The sequence below is a fragment of the Takifugu rubripes genome, chromosome 16 (genome assembly GCF_901000725.2).
Source record: "Takifugu rubripes chromosome 16, fTakRub1.2, whole genome shotgun sequence".
In the NCBI taxonomy this organism is placed as follows: Eukaryota; Metazoa; Chordata; class Actinopteri; order Tetraodontiformes; family Tetraodontidae; genus Takifugu; species Takifugu rubripes.
In genome coordinates, this window is record NC_042300.1 from 7475932 (window position 1) to 7495179 (window position 19248).

The following is a 19248-nucleotide window of genomic DNA, read 5'->3' on the forward strand; positions in this document are numbered from 1 at the left end:
TTCCCTTATATGCAGCGGTAGGTGGTGAGTAGAAGGGAGGGTAGAGGACACGAGGGGCTCCTGTATTCCCATAGATACAGAGGAGGGATTTCTGTTGCAGCCTTGCAGAGATGGGAGAGAGGGAGCGGGGAGGCAGCAGGGGGAGACGGAGCATCGGATTTCAGCCATGTCGAGTCAGCACGTGAATGTGATGCGCGTGTTGATGGAGTCGGACGGGCGCGTTCTCCCCGGGACGGGACTTTTGAGTGGTTTAAGAGGCGTCAAGGACAGAAAGTTTTCCGTCACTTTGACGTCAGCCGAGGTCACAAATCGGAGCCTTGAAGTCATTTCAAGGGTTTTAAATTGAAGGGGGGGGGGGATTTAAAACGACAGCACAGCTAAAGAGTTTTATTTAAAGGTTGAACTTAAGGGAGTAGCTTCGAATTAGCCTCAGACACTCTTGCGCTCAGCGGCCACAACAGATCAGAGGAGACAAACGCTGATATGTCGTATCATTTTTATTCACTGAAATCTGAATCGCTCTACCTGTGCTGAAGTCACATCTGCATTTAGGACAATCTTGGCATTGCAGGGAATCTAGAACAATCTGAATAAAAATGGGAATTAACCGCAATCTTTTCAATTTTCATTCGGCCTGGGCAAATGTGAACTGATGTTTATCAGAATGGCAACGTTCCTCCAGTCGGTCTAATTCTAAAATATTAAAATGGCCTAATTCCAATCATTTCTGGGACTTTTTAAATCAGAACATGGTATTTGGGAGGATCTAAAACATTCTGAATGACATAACTGTGTGCAATAACTGGAAATAATAAAATGGTTCACCCGTACAGTTCACCCTAACCTAGATGAAAGGAGCAGAAATGAAGGTTATCCCCTATTAATATAACCGGGGAATCATGTTCTTGTGCAATATCAGACAAAACATTTCTCATTAATTAACCAACACTGCGGACTGAAGTCAGAAAGCTGCTGCGGTCGTCTGCAGCAATTCCAGCACATTTCTCGTCTCTTGATGTGTTTGAGGTAACGGGGCTGAGGCAGCATGCCGGCTTCACTGGCTCATGTTTCAGTCATTCATCGTCTCCATTTGCATGTGGGTATCTTCTCCCAGTTTTCCCAATATGGGAAGGTTTCTCCGCTGTAGACTCTGGTGCTGGGTTAAGCTTCAGTCCTATGCCTGACTCACATTCCTGGATTATTAGAATAATCTTTTTTTAAAACCATGCTGAGCAGTAAAGCATCCCTGCCACTACTTGGAAAGGTTGGGGCCACCAATGATGAGCCAGGAACTACGACGGGTCATCAGTTAAAACCCAACCCTGCTCCTTTGGGCCTCTGCGTTGCCCTGATGGGCTCTGTGATGCCCCTGCCGTCCGGACCCAGGCCCATGCCCGGGCTCCAGCCCATGCTTTGCAGCATCCGGCTTCCCATGTTGGAGTCAGGGATGGGGGGAGCGCTCTCCCCAACCAATCCTGAAAGAAAGGTCCAGCGTTAGAAAGGGGATATTTTAATTTCCCCGTAGTCGTTTCCCTTTTTAGTTGTCGAAGTATGCTTTTTTTTTTTTTAGGATTGGTTGACTACACCGGTGCATTTGTAAGCTATTGCAGGTGATGGTAAACTTGTGACATCATTAGTCCATTAAAACCGTTGACCTACGTCTAAGTAATGTGATCATGTAATCAACTTTCCAGTCGCATGGCACGGCCGTGTCTGTCTGGCTCAGACAGCGGTCGTTTCGGCCTCATCCTTCCTGGAAGTCCACCACGCTGGCACCCACCGACCTTTCCCACTTCCTAATCCCATCTGTATTTGTACGGAGCACCGGGTGCCTGGTGAATTTGGCAGCAGACGTCGCCAACAGCCGACCCTGTTCCCATTTGAAGGCTTCGAATGTGCCTGACATTTCCATGAAATATACCTCCTACTGGAGCAGCTGAGTTATTAATAGCTAATAATAGTAATGCTCCTTTAAAAGGCACAATTTTAGAAGCTGAAATATGAGTTTTTGTGAATACAAATTAGAGGTATCAAGATGTAAAAGATTACCTAAAATGAGGCAGGTCTTTAGGCTCAATTGGTTATAATGGGTAGATTTCCGAACAGCAGCTGTCTTTTCCTTCCAAAAGCATCAACGTCCCCAGAGGTATAGAGAGTGGTGGTGGGGGGGGTTTACAAGTGTTAATGGCTAAGAGCTAATCCAGTATCTCTGCTCTGACAGCATGACTATCCAGCTGAGTCTTGTCCGAAAAAGCTTCGAAGGAAAAGGGGGTTAAGAGCTAAAGCAGGGGTTTAATGAGAGGGTGAGGAGAAGAGGAAGAGGGGGATGAAGGACGAGGGACTCCCTTCTCTCAATTAATTTTTTCTGAAAAATGTAGTGAAATGCTTATTTTTAACTCGGTCCCTGGAGCGTGCACGAGAGTGGGAGGAATCGGGCTGCTGAACACACAGTTTAGGTGTGAGAGTAAAGCCGGAGCCAAAAACAGGAAAAAAAAACAGTTGGCAAAAGGGACAGATGGTCTGAGGGGTGTGACTAGGTGCTCATCCAATACCTGAGGGGGCCGTAGAACCAAGGGGTGCTGCTTTTCTCCTCCGCTTGACATCTCCCGTGCATAAAGAGCCCAGGTGCCCGCTGGTCTGTCTACAAAATCAGTCAGGCAAGACAACAAACGGTGGCGCCATTAGTTTTTCTTTTAGACATCCATACCGGCGCTGCTACTGCTCCGAAAACAAGGTTATCAAACTGCTTTGAGCACCGGAGAAAATTGTTTCTTTCTCACCGACTGGCTGTTTTTACAGAGCAGCTCCTCCGATGGCCTTTCTCTGAACGAGGGTCCCAGTGCAACTGAAGAGGAAGCGAGTAAAAAAAGAAAAGAAAAAGGGACCCGTGGAACAAGACTGCACCAATAACACTGGCTCATGGTAAGAGATCTGCACAATGTATTACGTTTAAAAAGGAATAAATTGTGTGAAGAAAACAAGGCTCACCTGACCGTGTTCCCTCCTTGACCCTGAACTAAACCAAGGCCTGTGGGAGAAATAAGAAGGAGCTTCAGGCTTTCAAAAGTTCATCAAGGTAGAATTCCAAAGACTGAGGTCTAACTGTTATTCATCATTGTTGTTGTCAAAGTAACCTTTTTGGCCCCCGTCCAGCATTTAAACTTCTATAAAGGACCCAACAGCCCTTTCAATCTTTTAACGATTAGCAACCTCAACTTGTGAAATGAACATTACAAAGTTTCCTACAAGAAATCCAGACTGATCATTTGTAGAGGAAAGATTTTTTGAGTTAAAAGCTGTTTTATATGGAAGTGGACTCACTCATGCGAGTCCTGGCTTTGTCTCCCCAGTCTATCACTGAAGCCTTGGCTGGTGCTGCCCTGCAGTCCTGCCTCAGACGCTTCCTGGTTGCCATGGAGACGACTCAGACGGGCCTGGAACCCTGTCAGACACAGCACGGGTTCATCAGCAACAGAAATCGGGACACTGAGATTCGAGGATTGCTCTTTCATTCTTAAGTTTGCCTTCACAAAACAGAAGAGAACATACATCAGGTGGCACACATTTAGAGACACATTTAATTAGAAAGAAGCACAAGTTGCAAACACAATAGGCTAAAATAGTGGATTAGATGCAAATTATACTCTTTGCTGATTAAATCTGGCATTTTTCGTACAGACAGTAGGACTTCTGGCCACCCAACTGTGCAGTCTGTGTTTTGTGTCTGCCACCTAGTGGTCGCAAACGAAAGGACAACAAGGTCACCAATGTGATGTCATCCTGTCCATTTCTTACTGCTATTCTGAAACTTTACACACGCATTAGTATCGTCAACAAGCACATGTTTATGACCCAAGTGATCGGTTTACCTCTCTGAGCTCCAGGGCTCATGAGTGGAAAGGATCCAGTGAGAATGCTGTTGAAGACCGGGTCCACTAGGTCGAGCTCCCCAGAACCTGTCTCCCTCTCCCACCAGGGAACCACTCCGGCTATCCCACATGCACCCCCAGGAGCTGACCCAGAACCAAGCTCACCCTCATAAAACCAGTCACTTTGCTCGTCATCACCTGAAATGAAGTGAACACGCTCTTAAAGCACGAAGGGTTCGTATTAAGTTTCTCTTTTCCAACCACACAAAACAGACAAACACGTGCTTGAGTCAAACCCATGACTTCAGCGATGTACCTTGTCTCCCCTCATCATTGGTATAAAGGCCTCCGTCGCTGCTGTTGCTGACACTGCTGGTCTCACTACAGTGGATGAAAATTGAAATGAGATCATTTGAGTAGACTTTTCAAGCTCAGGGTGTCGTCGATACCAAAATTGGACCAGGTGTATCTTTACCTTACAAACGAGAGGACAGTTTTTCAATTTGAAATGCAGGACATGAAAAGAAGGCTACCAAACACTAACCACCTGTCACTCATTTCCTCATCTGAACCCTTCTGCTCCTCCAACTCCATCTTGTCTTTCGATCCTTCCGTTGGGGAAGAGATGGCATCCTCACTCTCCACTACGACGCCTTCATCTGCAGCTTCGAATCCCAACTTATGCGTAGCCAGTTTCCTCTTCTTCACCCTGTTCTTCCCTCCAACTGGCCCGGCAACCAGTCCAATTCCATAGAGCTCCATGCCTCCCCTGCCTTCACCACTACTGAGTCTATGGTGCCTTCCACCGATGCGTGCTTTGGGGACCGGCGGGGGGCCCAACATGGTGACAGTGGGAGGTTCCGGGTCCACGGGAGGGTCTACAGCCATACGTTTGACCTTGCGCCTTCGTCTGAGGCTGCGAGTTCCCTCTGCAGATCCTAGCACTCCCAAGTCGTCTGGCCAAAGCGGCCGCTTGCTGCGTCCCACATCTGCTGTTAGGAGGCTTCGCCGCTTGGGTCCGAGCTGTTCGTCTGAGTCACTGTTGTCACGAGCGTGGCTATTGGCAGCGGACATCCCCCCTGCATTAGCCCGGTAGTCCTGCAACAGTTTGGTAACATCTTAGCCACTTCCGTTTATCACAAGACTGGAGCATTCCAGACGGGAATTGCTGGGTTCTTGTGGATTCACTGGACCGCACTCACCTTGTGATCCTCCACACTGGACTCTGAGCCCTCACTCAGATGACCTGTCTCCCAGGGTGGATGAGGGTTGTCCGAGCGTCGTTTCCGACCTCTGCGTTTCCGAGCTTGCCTCTTGAGCAGGCACCCCACGGCCAGAGCATGGTCGCCCCCATCACCAAAGCCACCCCGGGCGGCTTGCTCAGAACTTTCCTCCAATGCTGACACCAGGTCATGGACCAACTCGTCCATTGTCCGGCGAAAGTGCCTGTGTTAAGGACAACAGTCTGCATTCACGTGTCAGCTTAAAATCACTTTTAAAAAACCTGGAGTGAGTTGTAATAAATGCCATAACAAACCTAAAGCTAACCCACAAGCTAATGCTATTTTTATTCGTACTTTTGCTTTGGCAGTCAAGTTGACTCACGACCAACTACAAAACTTAACGGCCTTAGATTTAAACATTAAATGTGACGACACAATTTTGATTAAAATACTACTCCGGAATGGCGGTGACAACATCCCTACATTTAGCTTGCTGCTTTGATGCGTTATTAGCTCCATGGGCTTGAATAAATCATTTTAGATGATGTTACGGATCATTACGTCTTTCAAATTTCAACAAAACCCCCGTAAACACCTTCTCTATCGACGCGGACAACTATTGCTGGATGACTATAATGGTTAAAAATATCGGAATAATACAGTAATCAGATTAGCATCGCTGCTACTTGAGCGCTAGCTGAGTAGCTGTCCGATTCAAGAAAGTGGAGTTGGACAATATGTTCGGTCTAAATGTTTCCAAAGAGCACGTACCAGCCGGTTCCTGCTTTACCGATGCTTTTTAGGTTTGCCGCACGGAACATTAAACCGCAAAATACCAAATAAGTTTAGCCAGAAACAGCAGACAAACACTGACACAACACAGACATCATCTTGGCACAAAAGCTAACGAGCAGCTAGCAGCAAGCGACCGGACAGGACCGAGAAAGCCAGTGGCGACACGGGGACAGTGCACCGGAGCGCCTTCCAGACTTTTTCCCCTCGAAAGATCTTTGTAATTTACAATGTTTCACTCCGTAATATGCTCCACAATAGCAATGATTAAGTTGTAGTGTTTGTACGTTAAGTGTGTCGTCAAGGGTGTCTGAGGAAAAGTGACATTTTATCATTTAACGGAGTTGTGTGGTCTTAGGGCGTCACTGTAATAGTGCAAATATGCGCAAACACGTAATATTAACGTCGCAATTTAGCTTTGGCGCAATGAATTAAGGATTATGTGCTCCATTAGACAAATTTTACACTGGAAAATCCCGCACGGAAGTCGGAAACCGGAAATAGAATTTGCAGGCGTTCAAATTAAAAGTTGTGTATGTGTTGAGAGCGATTTCTGCAGTAAATCGAACTCATAGAATGTAGTTTCTTGGAAGGACAAGGTTGTACCTTTTTGATGTCCAATATTTTTGTCCAGTGCATTTATTACCAAATACATTATAGAGACTAGCCATGACGCTCCCGTTGCCGTTTGAAGTTTAAACCTAAAATTTGTTTGACCGAATTACCCCTTAATTTTCCATGTGGTATATGCTGCAGCGCAGTAATTTCCCGGTTTTCTTACATTTTAAATAACAAATCCTTGTGTAATTTACATTTTGGACGCTAGGGGTCAGCTCAGACTGTCTATTGGGGGAAAAAAACCTTCCCACGCTCTTTCTGTCAAAAACACGCCGCAACGAAAGGTCACCAGTTCAAAATGATCGGTGTAACACGCGTCATATCAAATAATGTTCTCAGGAAGAGTTTCTCCCTTGCAGGAAGCTTTGGAAGTCACCCCATGTGACAGGTGTGGTGCAGCCACGTGGGTCAGGGTCAACAACAACAGGTGCCAAAGTGTCTGCAGTGAGACAGTTACACAATGAAAACCCATCAGGCATGTTGTTTAGATTAGCGGGAGAATTTCATCAATATGATCGGTTATTATACGCTTATATGTGTAAGGAAATCCTCCTGAAATTCCTAGAAACAATCCCAACCCACACGCTCTCCTTCTCAAGAAGTAAGATGATCCTCAGAACATCTCGGGTTTCTGACCAGTGTGGCCCAGGTAAATTTAGTAAGACGCTGTGTACTTGGACCCAGCACTCTGGCACTTGACACACTCGCAGACGAGCTAGACCAGACATGGCTGGTGGAGTTTGTTAGTCCAGCTGAGACCGAAAACATTATGGAATCATGACTTCAACAGAAGACGAAGAGGAATTAGACGAGGCTGTCGAGCAGTATGACACCACTTGGAGCTGGGTAAAGTGACTTTAAAATCATTTGCATGTATGAATACTTAAAGAGGTGCACGATAAATGGAACACCGGACGGGAAAAACCTGAGGGAGAAATGACGGAAGGATAGTTTGAGATGAGGTGATCATCTTTTCTATGTTGTAAAAATAATTTATTTTCTAGGTTTTAGAATTTGCTCTGATTTCTGGTCAAGGACATAAGGAATAAAGTCAATGTGTTCCTCCTATTTTGATATCCTTTAATCCCTTCCTGAAGCCTTCCCTGAGAAATCAACATGCATACTCTGATTGCTGACAGATCAGTTTTGGGTGTTATATATGTAAAAATCTCATGACTCTCAGGCCAGAGTAAACGGAGCCAATCAGAGGCCCCGGTGACGTGTAAAGGTTGTGCAATGAGTCTGTGAATATGCCAGCGAGTGAAAAACGGGTACGCTGCAGCCAGCTATGGAAGTGTGTCGTGTTTGTGTTTGGAATGTGTGAGATTTGACCCGAAAGCGATTAGATAAGGCTGGATGGACAGGTGCAACTGTGCTCCGTGTCAATGTCAGAAGTCTGCAGGTGGGAAAAAAAGGTTTGTAGAGTCTCCAAAGTACTTAGGTTGGTAACAAAACAGCGTAATACAAGTTCATTTTGTAATTAGACGGAATAAAAATGTATGAAGTTGTTCATTATGTAGGACTGTAACCAGAGAAGACTGAACTGAGCGTGATATTGCACAAAATCTCATTTTAAAAATGGTAAATCTTCTGTTCTACACTACCAGACTCTACATATTATTAAATGGTATAGCCTGACAGATGTCACACCAGGCTTCCATTTTAAAAACGACTGTCGCCCTCTGGCAACGCATTTCTTCTAGGCAAAGCAACTTTTTCTCAGAAACAAGTCTCAGCTCTCAGCGCAGCTCGACAGCTCATGTGTCTGTCAAGAATCCAGGGCTGCTGAGGTAAATCTGATATGTGGCCAGCCTGGCCGACTCAACGAAGTGGCATTGAGACGTGTGTCAGGCTGGATTTTGCAGGATTACTGCCTCAGTTTTAGGATTTCATGGCAGGTTTTTTTTCTAGAGTTTACTGAGGTGTTAATGGAACGGACATAAACGCAGTGTGAGGTCACCTTTTCTGACGTAACTCTACTGCATTTTACGATCAAAGACGCCATCCTCCATTCACGGACGTGCTCGGTGTCAGATGAGGTGAAGTGCAGGGTCAGCGCATGAACATGACCCAGTTGTTGGGCAACAAACTGTAAACTAATCAGAGCCTGACAGATGTGACATGGAACTGTGTGACATGGTTGCATACGCTGCTTGCTCAACAAATTCAGATTCAGATTCAGATTCAGATCCTTTATTGTCCCACACGGGGAAATTTACAGTGCAACAACAGCAGCAAGAGCACTCAGAGAAAAATAGATAAAAAATGACCAACCAGACCATGTACAAGTGGACAGTGTCCATCATTTATCTCTTTTTTAAAACCTAAATTCCACCTAATTCCTTCCTAGCGTTGTCGTAGAGCAAGTGGTCTAAAAGCATACATGCAAACATGCAGAAGATAACGGACCCTTTTTCCTTTGGTTGAGGACACCACTGTTCAACACAAACCTACTACTATTTGTTACCATGGCACTATATATAACCCTGTATTACTACTGTCTATATACAGTATATACGACAGTATAATACGAGTGTAAGTCACAATATGTGGGGGAATGAGCTGCTTGTTCAGATATGTGACCGGTTCAGTACAGTTTGAGTCAGTCTTTATTCCTGCACAGCGACGCCGCTCAACCACATCCTGCAGCCAGGCTCACGCGGCCCAGGTGGTAACGCTAACATCGCACGCGCGCCAATGCTGCGCTGTGATTGGCCAGAAAAATCACCTCACTGTACCACAGACGACTGAATGGCTTTAGAAGGTGACTCAGCCCTGACACATCGAACACCTTTAAACTCTTCGGAATACCCCTTCGGTCACTGTTTTAGAATGTTGTCTAATTTTGCCACGGGGTCGCTGTTAACAGTGTTTTTGTTGCCACTGTGGCAGCCGAATCGATGAGTTTAACAACTCCACAGCTCGACGCTGATTGGTCCGTGCGCTGCGCGTGACGTCATCCACTTGACAAGAGAGCTCGGCGGAGGAGTGAGTCGGAACGTTGTTTCAGCCGCTGGATGTTGGTCTCTGACAGCGCCACCAAATAACTAAATCCTTCGATTCGGGGGCTAATGTCGTTTCAGTAATGCCCGGCCGTGCCGCCCTCCGCCGCTGAGGAAAGGAACCAGGCTCCCAGTGCCGTCCCCCAGCCTGCTCGGTTATTTGAGGTCTGTGCCTGTTTATTGGAATTGATGCGTTTGCAGTAGTTTCCGCAAATTCTCGATGTGTTATGGTCCACTTTATTTGCCATGTTATGAGCTACGAGGCTGCATTGCATTCACGGAGTGGTTCCAATTAAAAAGAGGATTTCAAAAAGCTGATGCTTTATGACACTGGGAACATCCTTTGTTTTAGTAAAACACATTTAGTAAGTGAAGGTCATCGATGTCATGGTTGTTGTGTGTCTTATGTCTAAGTAATGACACTAATATGGCAACTTTGGGAGACATCAGAGCCCACTTGAAGCCCAGCATCTCTTGATGGACCCTTCACAGATGTCTCTGTTAAATCAAAGAGCAATTCCTCAAACAAATGGGTTGGCATCCTTCACGATCACCCCTTTTTAAAGCAAAGTGTTCTTTCATCAGCAATATGGGGATCTATTTTTGGATCTAGGTGCATAGAGCTGATAGCAAAAAAGGGCTCCTGCTTTGAACGTGATTGCTATCAGCTCGGTAACAGGATGCCTCAGTGAAAGCAAAATGAATAATTGAAATGACGGTGAAGGTCATCTATAGGCAGCTCCTAAAGTATTTGTGGAGTTCATCTGCTGCTCTGTTTGGGACTCATGTTTGGGGGGCCTCCGTGACACGTGCTCAGCGAGGGAGGGCTTGTTTTCCTCGCTCCAGTTCTGGAAAGCTGCAGAAACGTGATCCATCTTGCTTGGCCAGTCTTTGGGTGTTTTTGTTGCTTAGTGTTGATAATTCTTCCTCTAAATTATAGACAAATGTAGAATGACGTGCGTGAAGTCTTGTGTTTTATGTCAAAGTGTGTCCCTCTTTTAGGCATTAGTTGAAAATTTGCCAGACTAAACAATTATTTCCATTGAAGTCGTAGCTTCTCTCAAGAAAGTTGTGCAAGAGCCATGATTGTGCACAGATGAATGAGCGGCCGTCAGTCTCAGGATTTATCTTTAGGCCTTTTTTATTTGTTTAGGGCTGCCGTCAAAGCTCCTCAGCCAAGCGCAGTGCGTGTCATTAACATATGTTCTTATATGTTCCCACATTCTGATTTGTTCTGTGACGTACGTTTGTCGTAACTTATTAAAACAATATCCTGATTTCCAATCCAGGTTTTATGTATCATTCTGTTTTCAGTGATGTTTTCCCAAACTAATTACATACTGGGTTGTGGGACAGGGATTAGTTTTGCTCCTTCTGGTGATCTCTGCATTTATTTGTAGCTTGTATTCTTTAAAATTTCATTAAGATTAAAATTCTGAACTTTGAGCAACTTTGGCAACTGGATGTCTTCAGTTCATGGAGGCTTATTTTACATGTCTGTTACTTTCAGGGGCTCTCTGTGTTTTATATCTCCCTACTTATATCTCCCTACTGATCAGTATGTGGAGGGTGATAAGGTCAACAAGCAATGAGCTAAGTTCGTCCCAAAAGACTGAGATATGTCAAATTCTTGTTTAATAACTTTATTTCACAATCTTTTTTTCTATCCAGACCCGTCAGACCATGAACTACGTGGGGCAGTTGGCCGGGCAGGTGTTCGTCCAGGTCAAAGAGCTCTATCGGGGCCTTAACCCCGCCACCCTTTCCGGCTGCATCGACGTCATCGTGGTCAAACAGCCCGATGGCTCCCTGCAGTGCTCTCCTTTCCACGTCCGCTTCGGAAAGATGGGAGTCCTCCGGTCGCGAGAGAAAGTGGTAGGAACATTGAAGAAAACTGGATAGAGGCTAATTGTGATAGCCCGTTAATATTTTAATGTTTTTTTTCTGTCCTGCAGGTGGACATGGAGATCAACGGAGAACCCGTGGATCTGCATATGAAGCTCGGGGACAATGGGGAAGCGTTCTTTGTGCAAGAGACTGAAAATGATCAGGTTTGCATGTTTTTTGTTTGATCTTTGTGCTAACACTTTTTACTCACGCCTAAATATAGACATGATTCCCCCGCGTCTTAGACACACCCATGTTTACAGTCAAGAAGCCTCATGCAGAGTATAGGAGATCGGACAAGGGGGCACACTGTGCTGATTTGGCACCCTGGCCAGGAATTTCTTCTTTCCTTCCTGCCTGAAAACATATTGGGGAGTCCTGAATGCAGCATTTACTAACTCAGCCTCTCTGACCTAAATCAGCTCGTGGTCTGATGTCAGGAAAAATACCAGTAGCATTTTGAAGCACAACGCGCCTTCATGAATTTGGCAGTGATGCAGAATTTGTTCATTTAGCATATGAGGAAACCCTTTTTTTTAAAACCGTAAAATCAAAACTACCAAAAACAGCAGTTTTCAATTTGTTCCCAGCAAGATTTTTTTTTTTCTAGGTTGAAACAACAAAGTCACGTTCTTGGAAATATGTTTTTAATATTCCACACCCATGCGGAAGTGTGCAGAAGTTATGCTTAACTACCAACTCCTTGCAAGCATGAAAAAAAGGGTCATGGGAGGTTTGTTTTCCCCACAGTGGTGTCAGATTCCCATTCCTGGAAAAATGAGGAGGGGAGGAGGATTGTCTGTCCCTCTGTCTCTTTTTTAGCTTTATACCAAGTACATCCAGACCACATGTCATGTGACCATAATTCAGTGCTTCCTCCTTCTGTTTCTATATGTACGTGTACACGTGCCTACATACACACGAGCGCACACACACACACACACCACGTGTTTATACTATCTTGCACTGACAGAATAAGAGGCACGTGGAAAGCATTTTCCTTAAATGGAAATGGGTAAAATTCCAGTACAGATCTTGTTCTGGAACACTGAATACAAAGAAAAAATGATTTGTTTTTTGTGTCAACAGGAAGTGGTTCCCTCCTACCTGGCCACCTCTCCGATCCTGTCTGATGGAGTCATACTAAAGACCTCCTCTCTGATTGGAAGGAAGAACTCTGTAGGTCAGACCATACAAACCTTGGGCTCCACGGGAAGCACTGGAGAGGCTGGTGGTGCAAAAAAGAGGAGGAAGAGGAGGAGAAAGGCACGAGCAGACAGCTTATGGAGGGAGGAAAGTGGGGAATATTCCGAGGACGATGACATGTTCACCATAGACATCAGCTCGGACGAAGGGACGGAGATGGAGAGCAGCAGGTGGGACACACACATACATATATATATATTTAATGAAGATGAATGAGTGGTGAAAAAAGAGTGATGTAAGCAGAAAATAGTGGAAATTTTGGGGAAGGGAGGGAGCCACGTGACAGACTGGAGCACTGTGCGGACAGTAGTGCAGCAAGAAAAAAAGTATAACATCGCGTCAACGAGCTTTGAAAGCTGCTGGAATTGGGAAAAATAAACAGAACAGCTGTGTAGCAGAAGGGCCTCCAGCTGTGGCATAAACACGCTCACAAAACACTCAAAAGCATGCGCACAACACTCCCGTTTTCTCAGGGTATCAAAGGAAAAGCTCTGCTCATGAAAAGGGGAAGTGTCTCAAGCTGTCGCTGGTTTCGGGTCAACAGTTCAGAGATCTGATCTACAGAATAGTAGCAAACCAGGCAGGCAGCTATAGGAGCAATAGCTTAAATCCCCTTGCTGTGAATGATTGCAGCTGTAGCTGGAAAGAGTAACAGCATAGTGTTTTTCCCCCCTCTGCATGTGAGCGGAATTGCAAAACAACACAAGGAGCAGTCGATTCATCACCACTGAGCATGATTATTGGCCTCTAGCAAAGTCCGCTCTTATATATATATATTGTGTACCTGATTAACCCTGACTAGAGAGTGGTCTTTTGTGCTAACTCAAATCCAGTTTGCAGCATTTTGGGACTGTTTGCTGCAGGACACGTCATGTTTCTAGTGCAGGTGGAGTCCAACATGTCTGGGCACAATCTCTGAGGGGCTTTAAAAGCACATCAAAGGAAGAAAATAATCCTATTTAACATATTTGTACTTGCTTGATTTAGGGGCACGTCACGTGACATCTTAAGAGACGAGGCAGCCAGCGGCTCTTTCCAGCAGAGCAGACTCCATACACGCTCCGACGGGGAGTGGAGCCCCCTACAGAGGTGTGTGATTGGCTTATATGGTGACTGCTTTGTTGCTCATTACAGGTGTTCTGTTTCTTATTGTCGTTTATGCACTTTCCCCAAAAGTCCTGGAAACTCTCGCTCCACTTCTCCCAAGAGTGACTCTGAACTGATGAGCAAGTCCTCAGAGGCGGAGAGTCAGAATCCCACCATGCACTGGGCGTGGGGAGAACTGCCACAGGCTGCAACCGTAAGCAAAGAGTATACTGCGGATACATCCGCACGACAAAAACAAACCTGCTTCCTTCAATCTCAGCGTTTTTCTTTTCTCCTCTTCCAGCCGTCCTTCCTCAAGGTGAGATCTGAACCACCCCCAGTGTGCCCAGAATCCATCCCCGTGTCCGAAAGCACACACTTCCGCGTGATAACTCCAGAGATGCCCTCCGAGCGGCGCGAAGCGTGTTCGGAAATACCAGAACTCAGACTGTTATTGAGCCGCGAGGCTACGGATGAGACGGCCATCGCGGTCGGGATGGAGTCAGACTCAGCGAGGATGGAGACCGAAACTGTCCAAGCTGGAGTAGCGGAGGCTCGTAGGACGGGTGACATGGAGGAGACGGTGACCCTTCCACCAGGCAAGACAGATTCTCCAACCAAGAGAAAAGGTAACATTACAATAAAGATTATACACAATATTCCCTTTGCTGCTCGATTCTCATCGTAAAATCTTTCTCTGTTGCAGACAAACGAAGCCGCCATCTAGGATCTGATGGTATTTACCTGGATGACATCACAGAGCTCAAGCCTGAAGTGGCAGCTCTTTATTTTCCCAAGAGGTTTGTGGCGCTGCGGACCTCTACGTAGTTGAAGCTTTTGCAAATGTGCCAGCCAGTCCCACCATCTTCTGTGCCCTGCAGTGATGCCGGGGCAGCGGTTAGGAGCCTCTCAGATCCTGGCCTCCACGGCACCAGTCTGTCCCCGCAGACAGTCAGCTCAGGCGGGGACAGTGGAGTGGACAGCTACTGCGACCACATGGCTGACCTTCCATCTATCACCATCTCTCTGTGCGGAGGACTCGCAGACAACAGAGAGATCACAAAAGGTAAGGTTCTCGCTTAAGAAACACAAACACAGTGTTGCTAGAGGCGAACAGAATCTAATGTAATGTGTAATGTGTGGCTCATTACAGAGCAGTTTCATGAGAAGATCGTCTCTTACCAGCAATTTGCAGAAAACCCCTCCATCATTGATGACCCCAACTTAGTTGTAAGGATTGGTTCCAAGTAAGATAACCACCAGTTTGACTTATGCTGCACAGATTTACCTGCAAATACAGACAGATTTTTACTATATCCACAGGATTTATAGCGTCACATCTTGTTTTTATCTTCAGGTACTACAACTGGAGCACTGCAGCCCCACTTATGCTGGCCATGCAAGCCTTTCAGAAACCACTGCCAAAGGTAAGAAATTCAGAAGCAGCGCAGACGTTTGTGTTCACATATAGACCAGATTTGTGGCTCCCCCTTCCGGCTGCAGCGGGTACTGCCGTGGCTACAGCTTGGGCCCAGTAAAACTATTTTTATTTTTACATAGAGCTCTGAAATGGTCTAAATCCATATTTGGAGAAATTATGGGCATTATGTTAATGTAGCCTCGTGAACTTAATGTTATGCAATGCTCAAGGTTAAACTTTGTCTTTGCTTTCTGTTCCTCTTCCATCTTTTTAATTTCCTCTTTTTATCCTCCATCCACCCATTCAGTCGTCTTACCTTGGTTACATTTACTCAACATTAGAGTTTTTTGTCTGTTGTCTCACCGGGGTGCTCTGCTACAGCTCCGTACGTCTGATATGCCATTTTATGTCTGTTTCTTCTCCCTTTTTACTTTCTCTCCCTGCCTTACTCACTCTGAGGACATAATCAGCTGTGCAGCTTTAATTTACACCATTTACCTTCAGACACGTTTTTGTGTTGATTTAAAGTCTTGTATGGGTTCAGTTTTTCAGCGTTTTTTACTGTGTTGTTTTGTGTTTGTTTGGGTCCCGTTTTGCTCTCTGCCCCAGGCTACAGTGGAGAAGATCATGAAGGAGAAGATGCCCAAGAAAGGTGGGAGGTGGTGGTTCTCCTGGCGAGGGAGGAACAGCGGCAACAAATCTGTAAATTTGCTTAATCTCTTAACACTTTTTAATCTCAGCCAATGAGGAATCTGATTGGGGGAAAATGCTTCTACTCTTGTAGGATTCTGCTTCTGATGGTGGAGCGTGCGGCTCTGCAGAGCAGGCTGGGAAAATGACAAACAGGTCAGAATCAGCATCGGGAGCCATTTGGACATGTTGTACAGTCCATGAACATTAAAACATTGTTAACTTTTGGACATGTTGTACAGTCCATGAACATTAAAACATTGTTAACTTTTGGACATGTTGTACAGTCCATGAACATTAAAACATTGTTAACTTTTATGCCAGACATAAAGAAGAGTCATCTTCTAGTGATGAGGACCTCAGGGCAGCCAAACAGAGTTCTTCTGCCATCCAGACAGATCTTGTGCTCGGATCAGGAGGCGTTTCATACAAGAAAACACTCCGACTCACATCAGAGCAGCTGGTGAGGAGTTGGTTTTTGTTTTTTTTGTAATTTATTGTGCATCTTTACATGATGAATCTCCGTTTCTTTCTTCTGCGTGGCACACACAGATGTCTCTCCAGCTGCAGGATGGTCCCAATGACGTCATCTTCAGCGTGACCACCCAGTACCAGGGAACCTGTCGCTGTCAGGGCACCATCTACCTCTGGAACTGGGACGACAAGATCATCATCTCAGACATAGATGGAACCATCACCAGGTGTGCAAAACAACGTTATCTTTACTGTAATAATATTTAAATATGCTTTATTGATCTAGTAATACAGTGTGAAATCACATGGCTTTGTCTTAACCCCAGGTCAGACACACTGGGTCACATCCTGCCCACACTGGGGAAGGACTGGACCCACCAGGGCATCGCACAGCTCTATCACAAAGTCAGCCAGTAAGCAATTCTAAATTTAATTTGATCAATTACTCTAATAAGTATGGAGTTTTTAAAGCAGACAATAAAATCCAATTATGTTTTCTTATATTTTACCAGGAATGGCTACAAGTTCTTGTACTGCTCAGCTCGAGCTATCGGCATGGCTGACATGACCCGCGGTTACCTCCACTGGGTCAACGAGAGGGGCACGATGCTCCCCATGGGGCCGGTTCTTCTCAGCCCAAGCAGCCTCTTTTCAGCTCTGCACAGGTTTCTGATAAACCCAAACACGTTAAAGATGCACCAAAAGCTGTGGGTATTGCTGCTCAGAGCTGATTGTCGACTATTTTATCATTACTGTGTCGCTCTTGTGTGTTTGACAGAGAGGTGATTGAGAGGAAACCTGAGATATTTAAGGTGGAGTGTCTCAATGACATCCGGACTCTCTTCTCCCCCAACCAGCAGCCATTTTATGCAGCATTTGGAAACAGGCCCACAGTGAGCACATGCAGTATACATATTTGATTTTCATCATTAAAATGTATTGCTATTGGTGCTTACATGAATGCTGGGCTCATTCTGACACCCATTTATGCAGGATGTATATTCCTATAAGGAAGCTGGAGTGCCACTGAACAGGATTTTCACCGTTAACCCTAAAGGTGAACTAGTGCAGGAGCACGCCAAGACCAACGTGTCATCGTAAGCAGACGATTTATAATGATCTAGTTCATGTTTTTGTCGATATTCTAAAATTCTTTTAATCCTTTCGCTTCAGTTATGTCCGTCTGAGTGAGGTGGTGGACCACGTCTTCCCTCTGAAGACGCGAACGTCCTCCTCGGACTTTCCCTGTTCGGACACCTTCAGCCACTTCACCTACTGGAGGCAGCAGCTCCCTCTGGTGGAAGACCGAGGACCTACACCCACTCAGCCTCACAGTCCCAGTAGCTGACCCGTGAACACGAAACGAATGAAGTGCTTGTGATGAAGCAGGCATTTTTACAGCGTGCACGCGTGTGTGTGTGTGTGAGAGAGAGAGACACTGTGATTAATATGAATGTGTGGAATTTTGTTAGGCACTTTGGCACTTCGGCAGCAATAACCAAGGGAGACAATTGTCTTCTAATGCATGGCTGGATATGAACACAACTTTTTCTTGCTGCGTAGCCTTCTGATGTGACCGACCTTTATTTTGGCAGCCTATTACATATACCAAATTGCCTGATTTAATTTAAGTAGCAAGACTTTATAGTGTGTGTGATGTTTTCTGCACATTATATGGAACGGAAGAGACACCACCTGCAGAACAAACTGTGCAGATATCTAAGGGCAAGTTACGGTACTTAAAATTCTGTAGATTTGTTTTTAATGGCCGTGATAAAGTTTCACTCAGTATCAAATAGCACTTGTATATACTGAGTTGTGTTATAACAATGTGTGTAAGTTAGGTGTTTCCTTCATCAGTATTATAATGTTAAACTCTGTGATTGAGCACAAAGAACGAACAATCATGCAGCTTGAAGGTACGTTGTTTTAAAGGAGTAATTGTGTTTGCTAAGGGAAGGAAAAGCACAATGTTTTAATGGTCATAGTGTTTTCCTTTAAGAATCAAAGATAATTGTGGTTAAACCATTTTTATTTTTCTAATGAAAAACAGTTGTGGTTGACAGGTATGGCAATCCAACTCTTAATCGCCTCTTAGTGTGAGTGTGTGAGCGAATGGTGTGTGTCATGTGATGGACCGGTGACTGTCCCGGGTGTATTCCTGCCTCTCACCCGGCGACTCCTGCATCATCCGTGATTCCGATTGGGAATAAGAGACTGTTAACAGCAAATGGATGAGATCCCAGTTTGCTTTGTGTTGTGGTGTTTTTTAAGGTGCCTTCATGTAAAAGAACAAGATCACACGCTGTCAGCATAGGGTGCACTCTTAATACTGCTTATTTACATGTTATTTATTTAGACAGATACCAATGAATGCACATTAGTGTAATGTGTCGCGTCCAGCAAGCCAAGACCCATCTGTAAATATACATATCAGACAATCTAACACACAATCTGAATGTTTATGTCTTAAATCCCAACGCACATTGAGATTAAAAGAGCAGGATCTGAGCATCACATGTAACTGGACAATGTATCATGGCTGTGAGTGAAAGTGGGTATGGTGATTGAGTACTTCCACTCTTGTCATTATTCTTTCTGTGAAAGAAACAAGATATTTAAACACCTAGTATTTGCCTTGGCTGTGGACAACACGATTTGTTCATTTACTCCAATTAAAATTTGAAATGAAACTTAATAAAAATGGTTCTGTTGATTCCTTTTCATTTTCTGTACTAATCGTCAGAATTATAGATTTTAATCAGCCATATTTCTTACTCTTTTGGACGGTGGCTAGTTTTGTATTTATCCTCAGGTGTCTCCTTAAGGGGCCTGCAGGTGTGCAACCACCCAGCAGCAGGGCCCATCTGCTCTGTTGTGTGAGGACTTTGGAGCACTGCAAGAGCGGAACAAAATGACCTCTGTGAGGCCACTATAGTGCACGTTTCTGCCCAAACTATCAGTAAAAGTCTCCGATAGGG

The 19248-nt window shown here is 45.1% G+C and overlaps 2 protein-coding genes across 5 annotated transcripts; one reads left to right on the forward strand and one right to left on the reverse strand.

The window, feature by feature from the left end:
• Positions 1 to 479: 479 nt before the first annotated feature.
• gpatch2 (G patch domain containing 2) lies at positions 480 to 6345 on the reverse strand. Of its 2 annotated transcripts, none has more exons than XM_011611993.2 (10): positions 5864 to 6345; positions 5072 to 5315; positions 4414 to 4967; positions 4186 to 4250; positions 3870 to 4067; positions 3322 to 3442; positions 2989 to 3028; positions 2781 to 2845; positions 2553 to 2641; positions 480 to 1475 (listed from the first exon to the last, which is right to left on the reverse strand). In XM_011611993.2, the coding sequence occupies exons 1-10, from the start codon at positions 5911 to 5913 to the stop codon at positions 1306 to 1308; spliced, it is 1596 nt and encodes a 531-aa protein (XP_011610295.1). In that variant the 5' UTR covers positions 5914 to 6345; the 3' UTR covers positions 480 to 1305. The 2 variants fall into 2 exon arrangements, with proteins under 2 accessions (XP_011610295.1, XP_029705679.1); XM_029849819.1 differs by having other exon boundaries at positions 4417 to 4967; positions 5864 to 6343.
• An 841-nt stretch (positions 6346 to 7186) lies between these two features.
• Positions 7187 to 18965, forward strand: lpin1b (lipin 1b). Of its 3 annotated transcripts, none has more exons than XM_029849179.1 (20): positions 7187 to 7348; positions 11176 to 11379; positions 11460 to 11555; positions 12481 to 12767; positions 13585 to 13686; positions 13774 to 13897; positions 13988 to 14312; positions 14390 to 14483; positions 14565 to 14749; positions 14837 to 14930; positions 15041 to 15110; positions 15713 to 15805; positions 15888 to 15949; positions 16118 to 16256; positions 16346 to 16494; positions 16594 to 16680; positions 16780 to 16932; positions 17046 to 17160; positions 17261 to 17364; positions 17441 to 18965. In XM_029849179.1, exons 1-20 carry the CDS (start codon positions 7280 to 7282, stop codon positions 17613 to 17615), a joined length of 2727 nt encoding a protein of 908 aa, XP_029705039.1. In that variant the 5' UTR covers positions 7187 to 7279; the 3' UTR covers positions 17616 to 18965. The 3 variants fall into 3 exon arrangements, with proteins under 3 accessions (XP_029705039.1, XP_029705040.1, XP_003971692.1); XM_029849180.1 differs by lacking the exon at positions 7187 to 7348 and adding an exon at positions 7773 to 7917; XM_003971643.3 differs by lacking the exon at positions 7187 to 7348 and adding an exon at positions 9308 to 9669.
• Positions 18966 to 19248: the final 283 nt, after the last annotated feature.

Excerpts from the sequence above, each read along its gene's own strand:
- gpatch2 (XM_011611993.2), bottom strand. The coding sequence starts at position 5,913 with ATGTTCCGTGCGGCAAACCTAAAAAGCATCGGTAAAGCAGGAACCGGC. Across the intron at positions 4,968-5,071 it reads CCAGTGTGGAGGATCACAAG|GACTACCGGGCTAATGCAGG; the intron begins GTGAGTGCGGTC and ends AAACTGTTGCAG. Across the intron at positions 4,068-4,185 it reads CAATGATGAGGGGAGACAAG|GTGATGACGAGCAAAGTGAC; the intron begins GTACATCGCTGA and ends ACTTCATTTCAG.
- lpin1b (XM_029849179.1), top strand. The coding sequence starts at position 7,280 with ATGACTTCAACAGAAGACGAAGAGGAATTAGACGAGGCTGTCGAGCAG. Across the intron at positions 13,898-13,987 it reads AACTGCCACAGGCTGCAACC|CCGTCCTTCCTCAAGGTGAG; the intron begins GTAAGCAAAGAG and ends CTCCTCTTCCAG. Across the intron at positions 17,161-17,260 it reads CATTTGGAAACAGGCCCACA|GATGTATATTCCTATAAGGA; the intron begins GTGAGCACATGC and ends CCATTTATGCAG.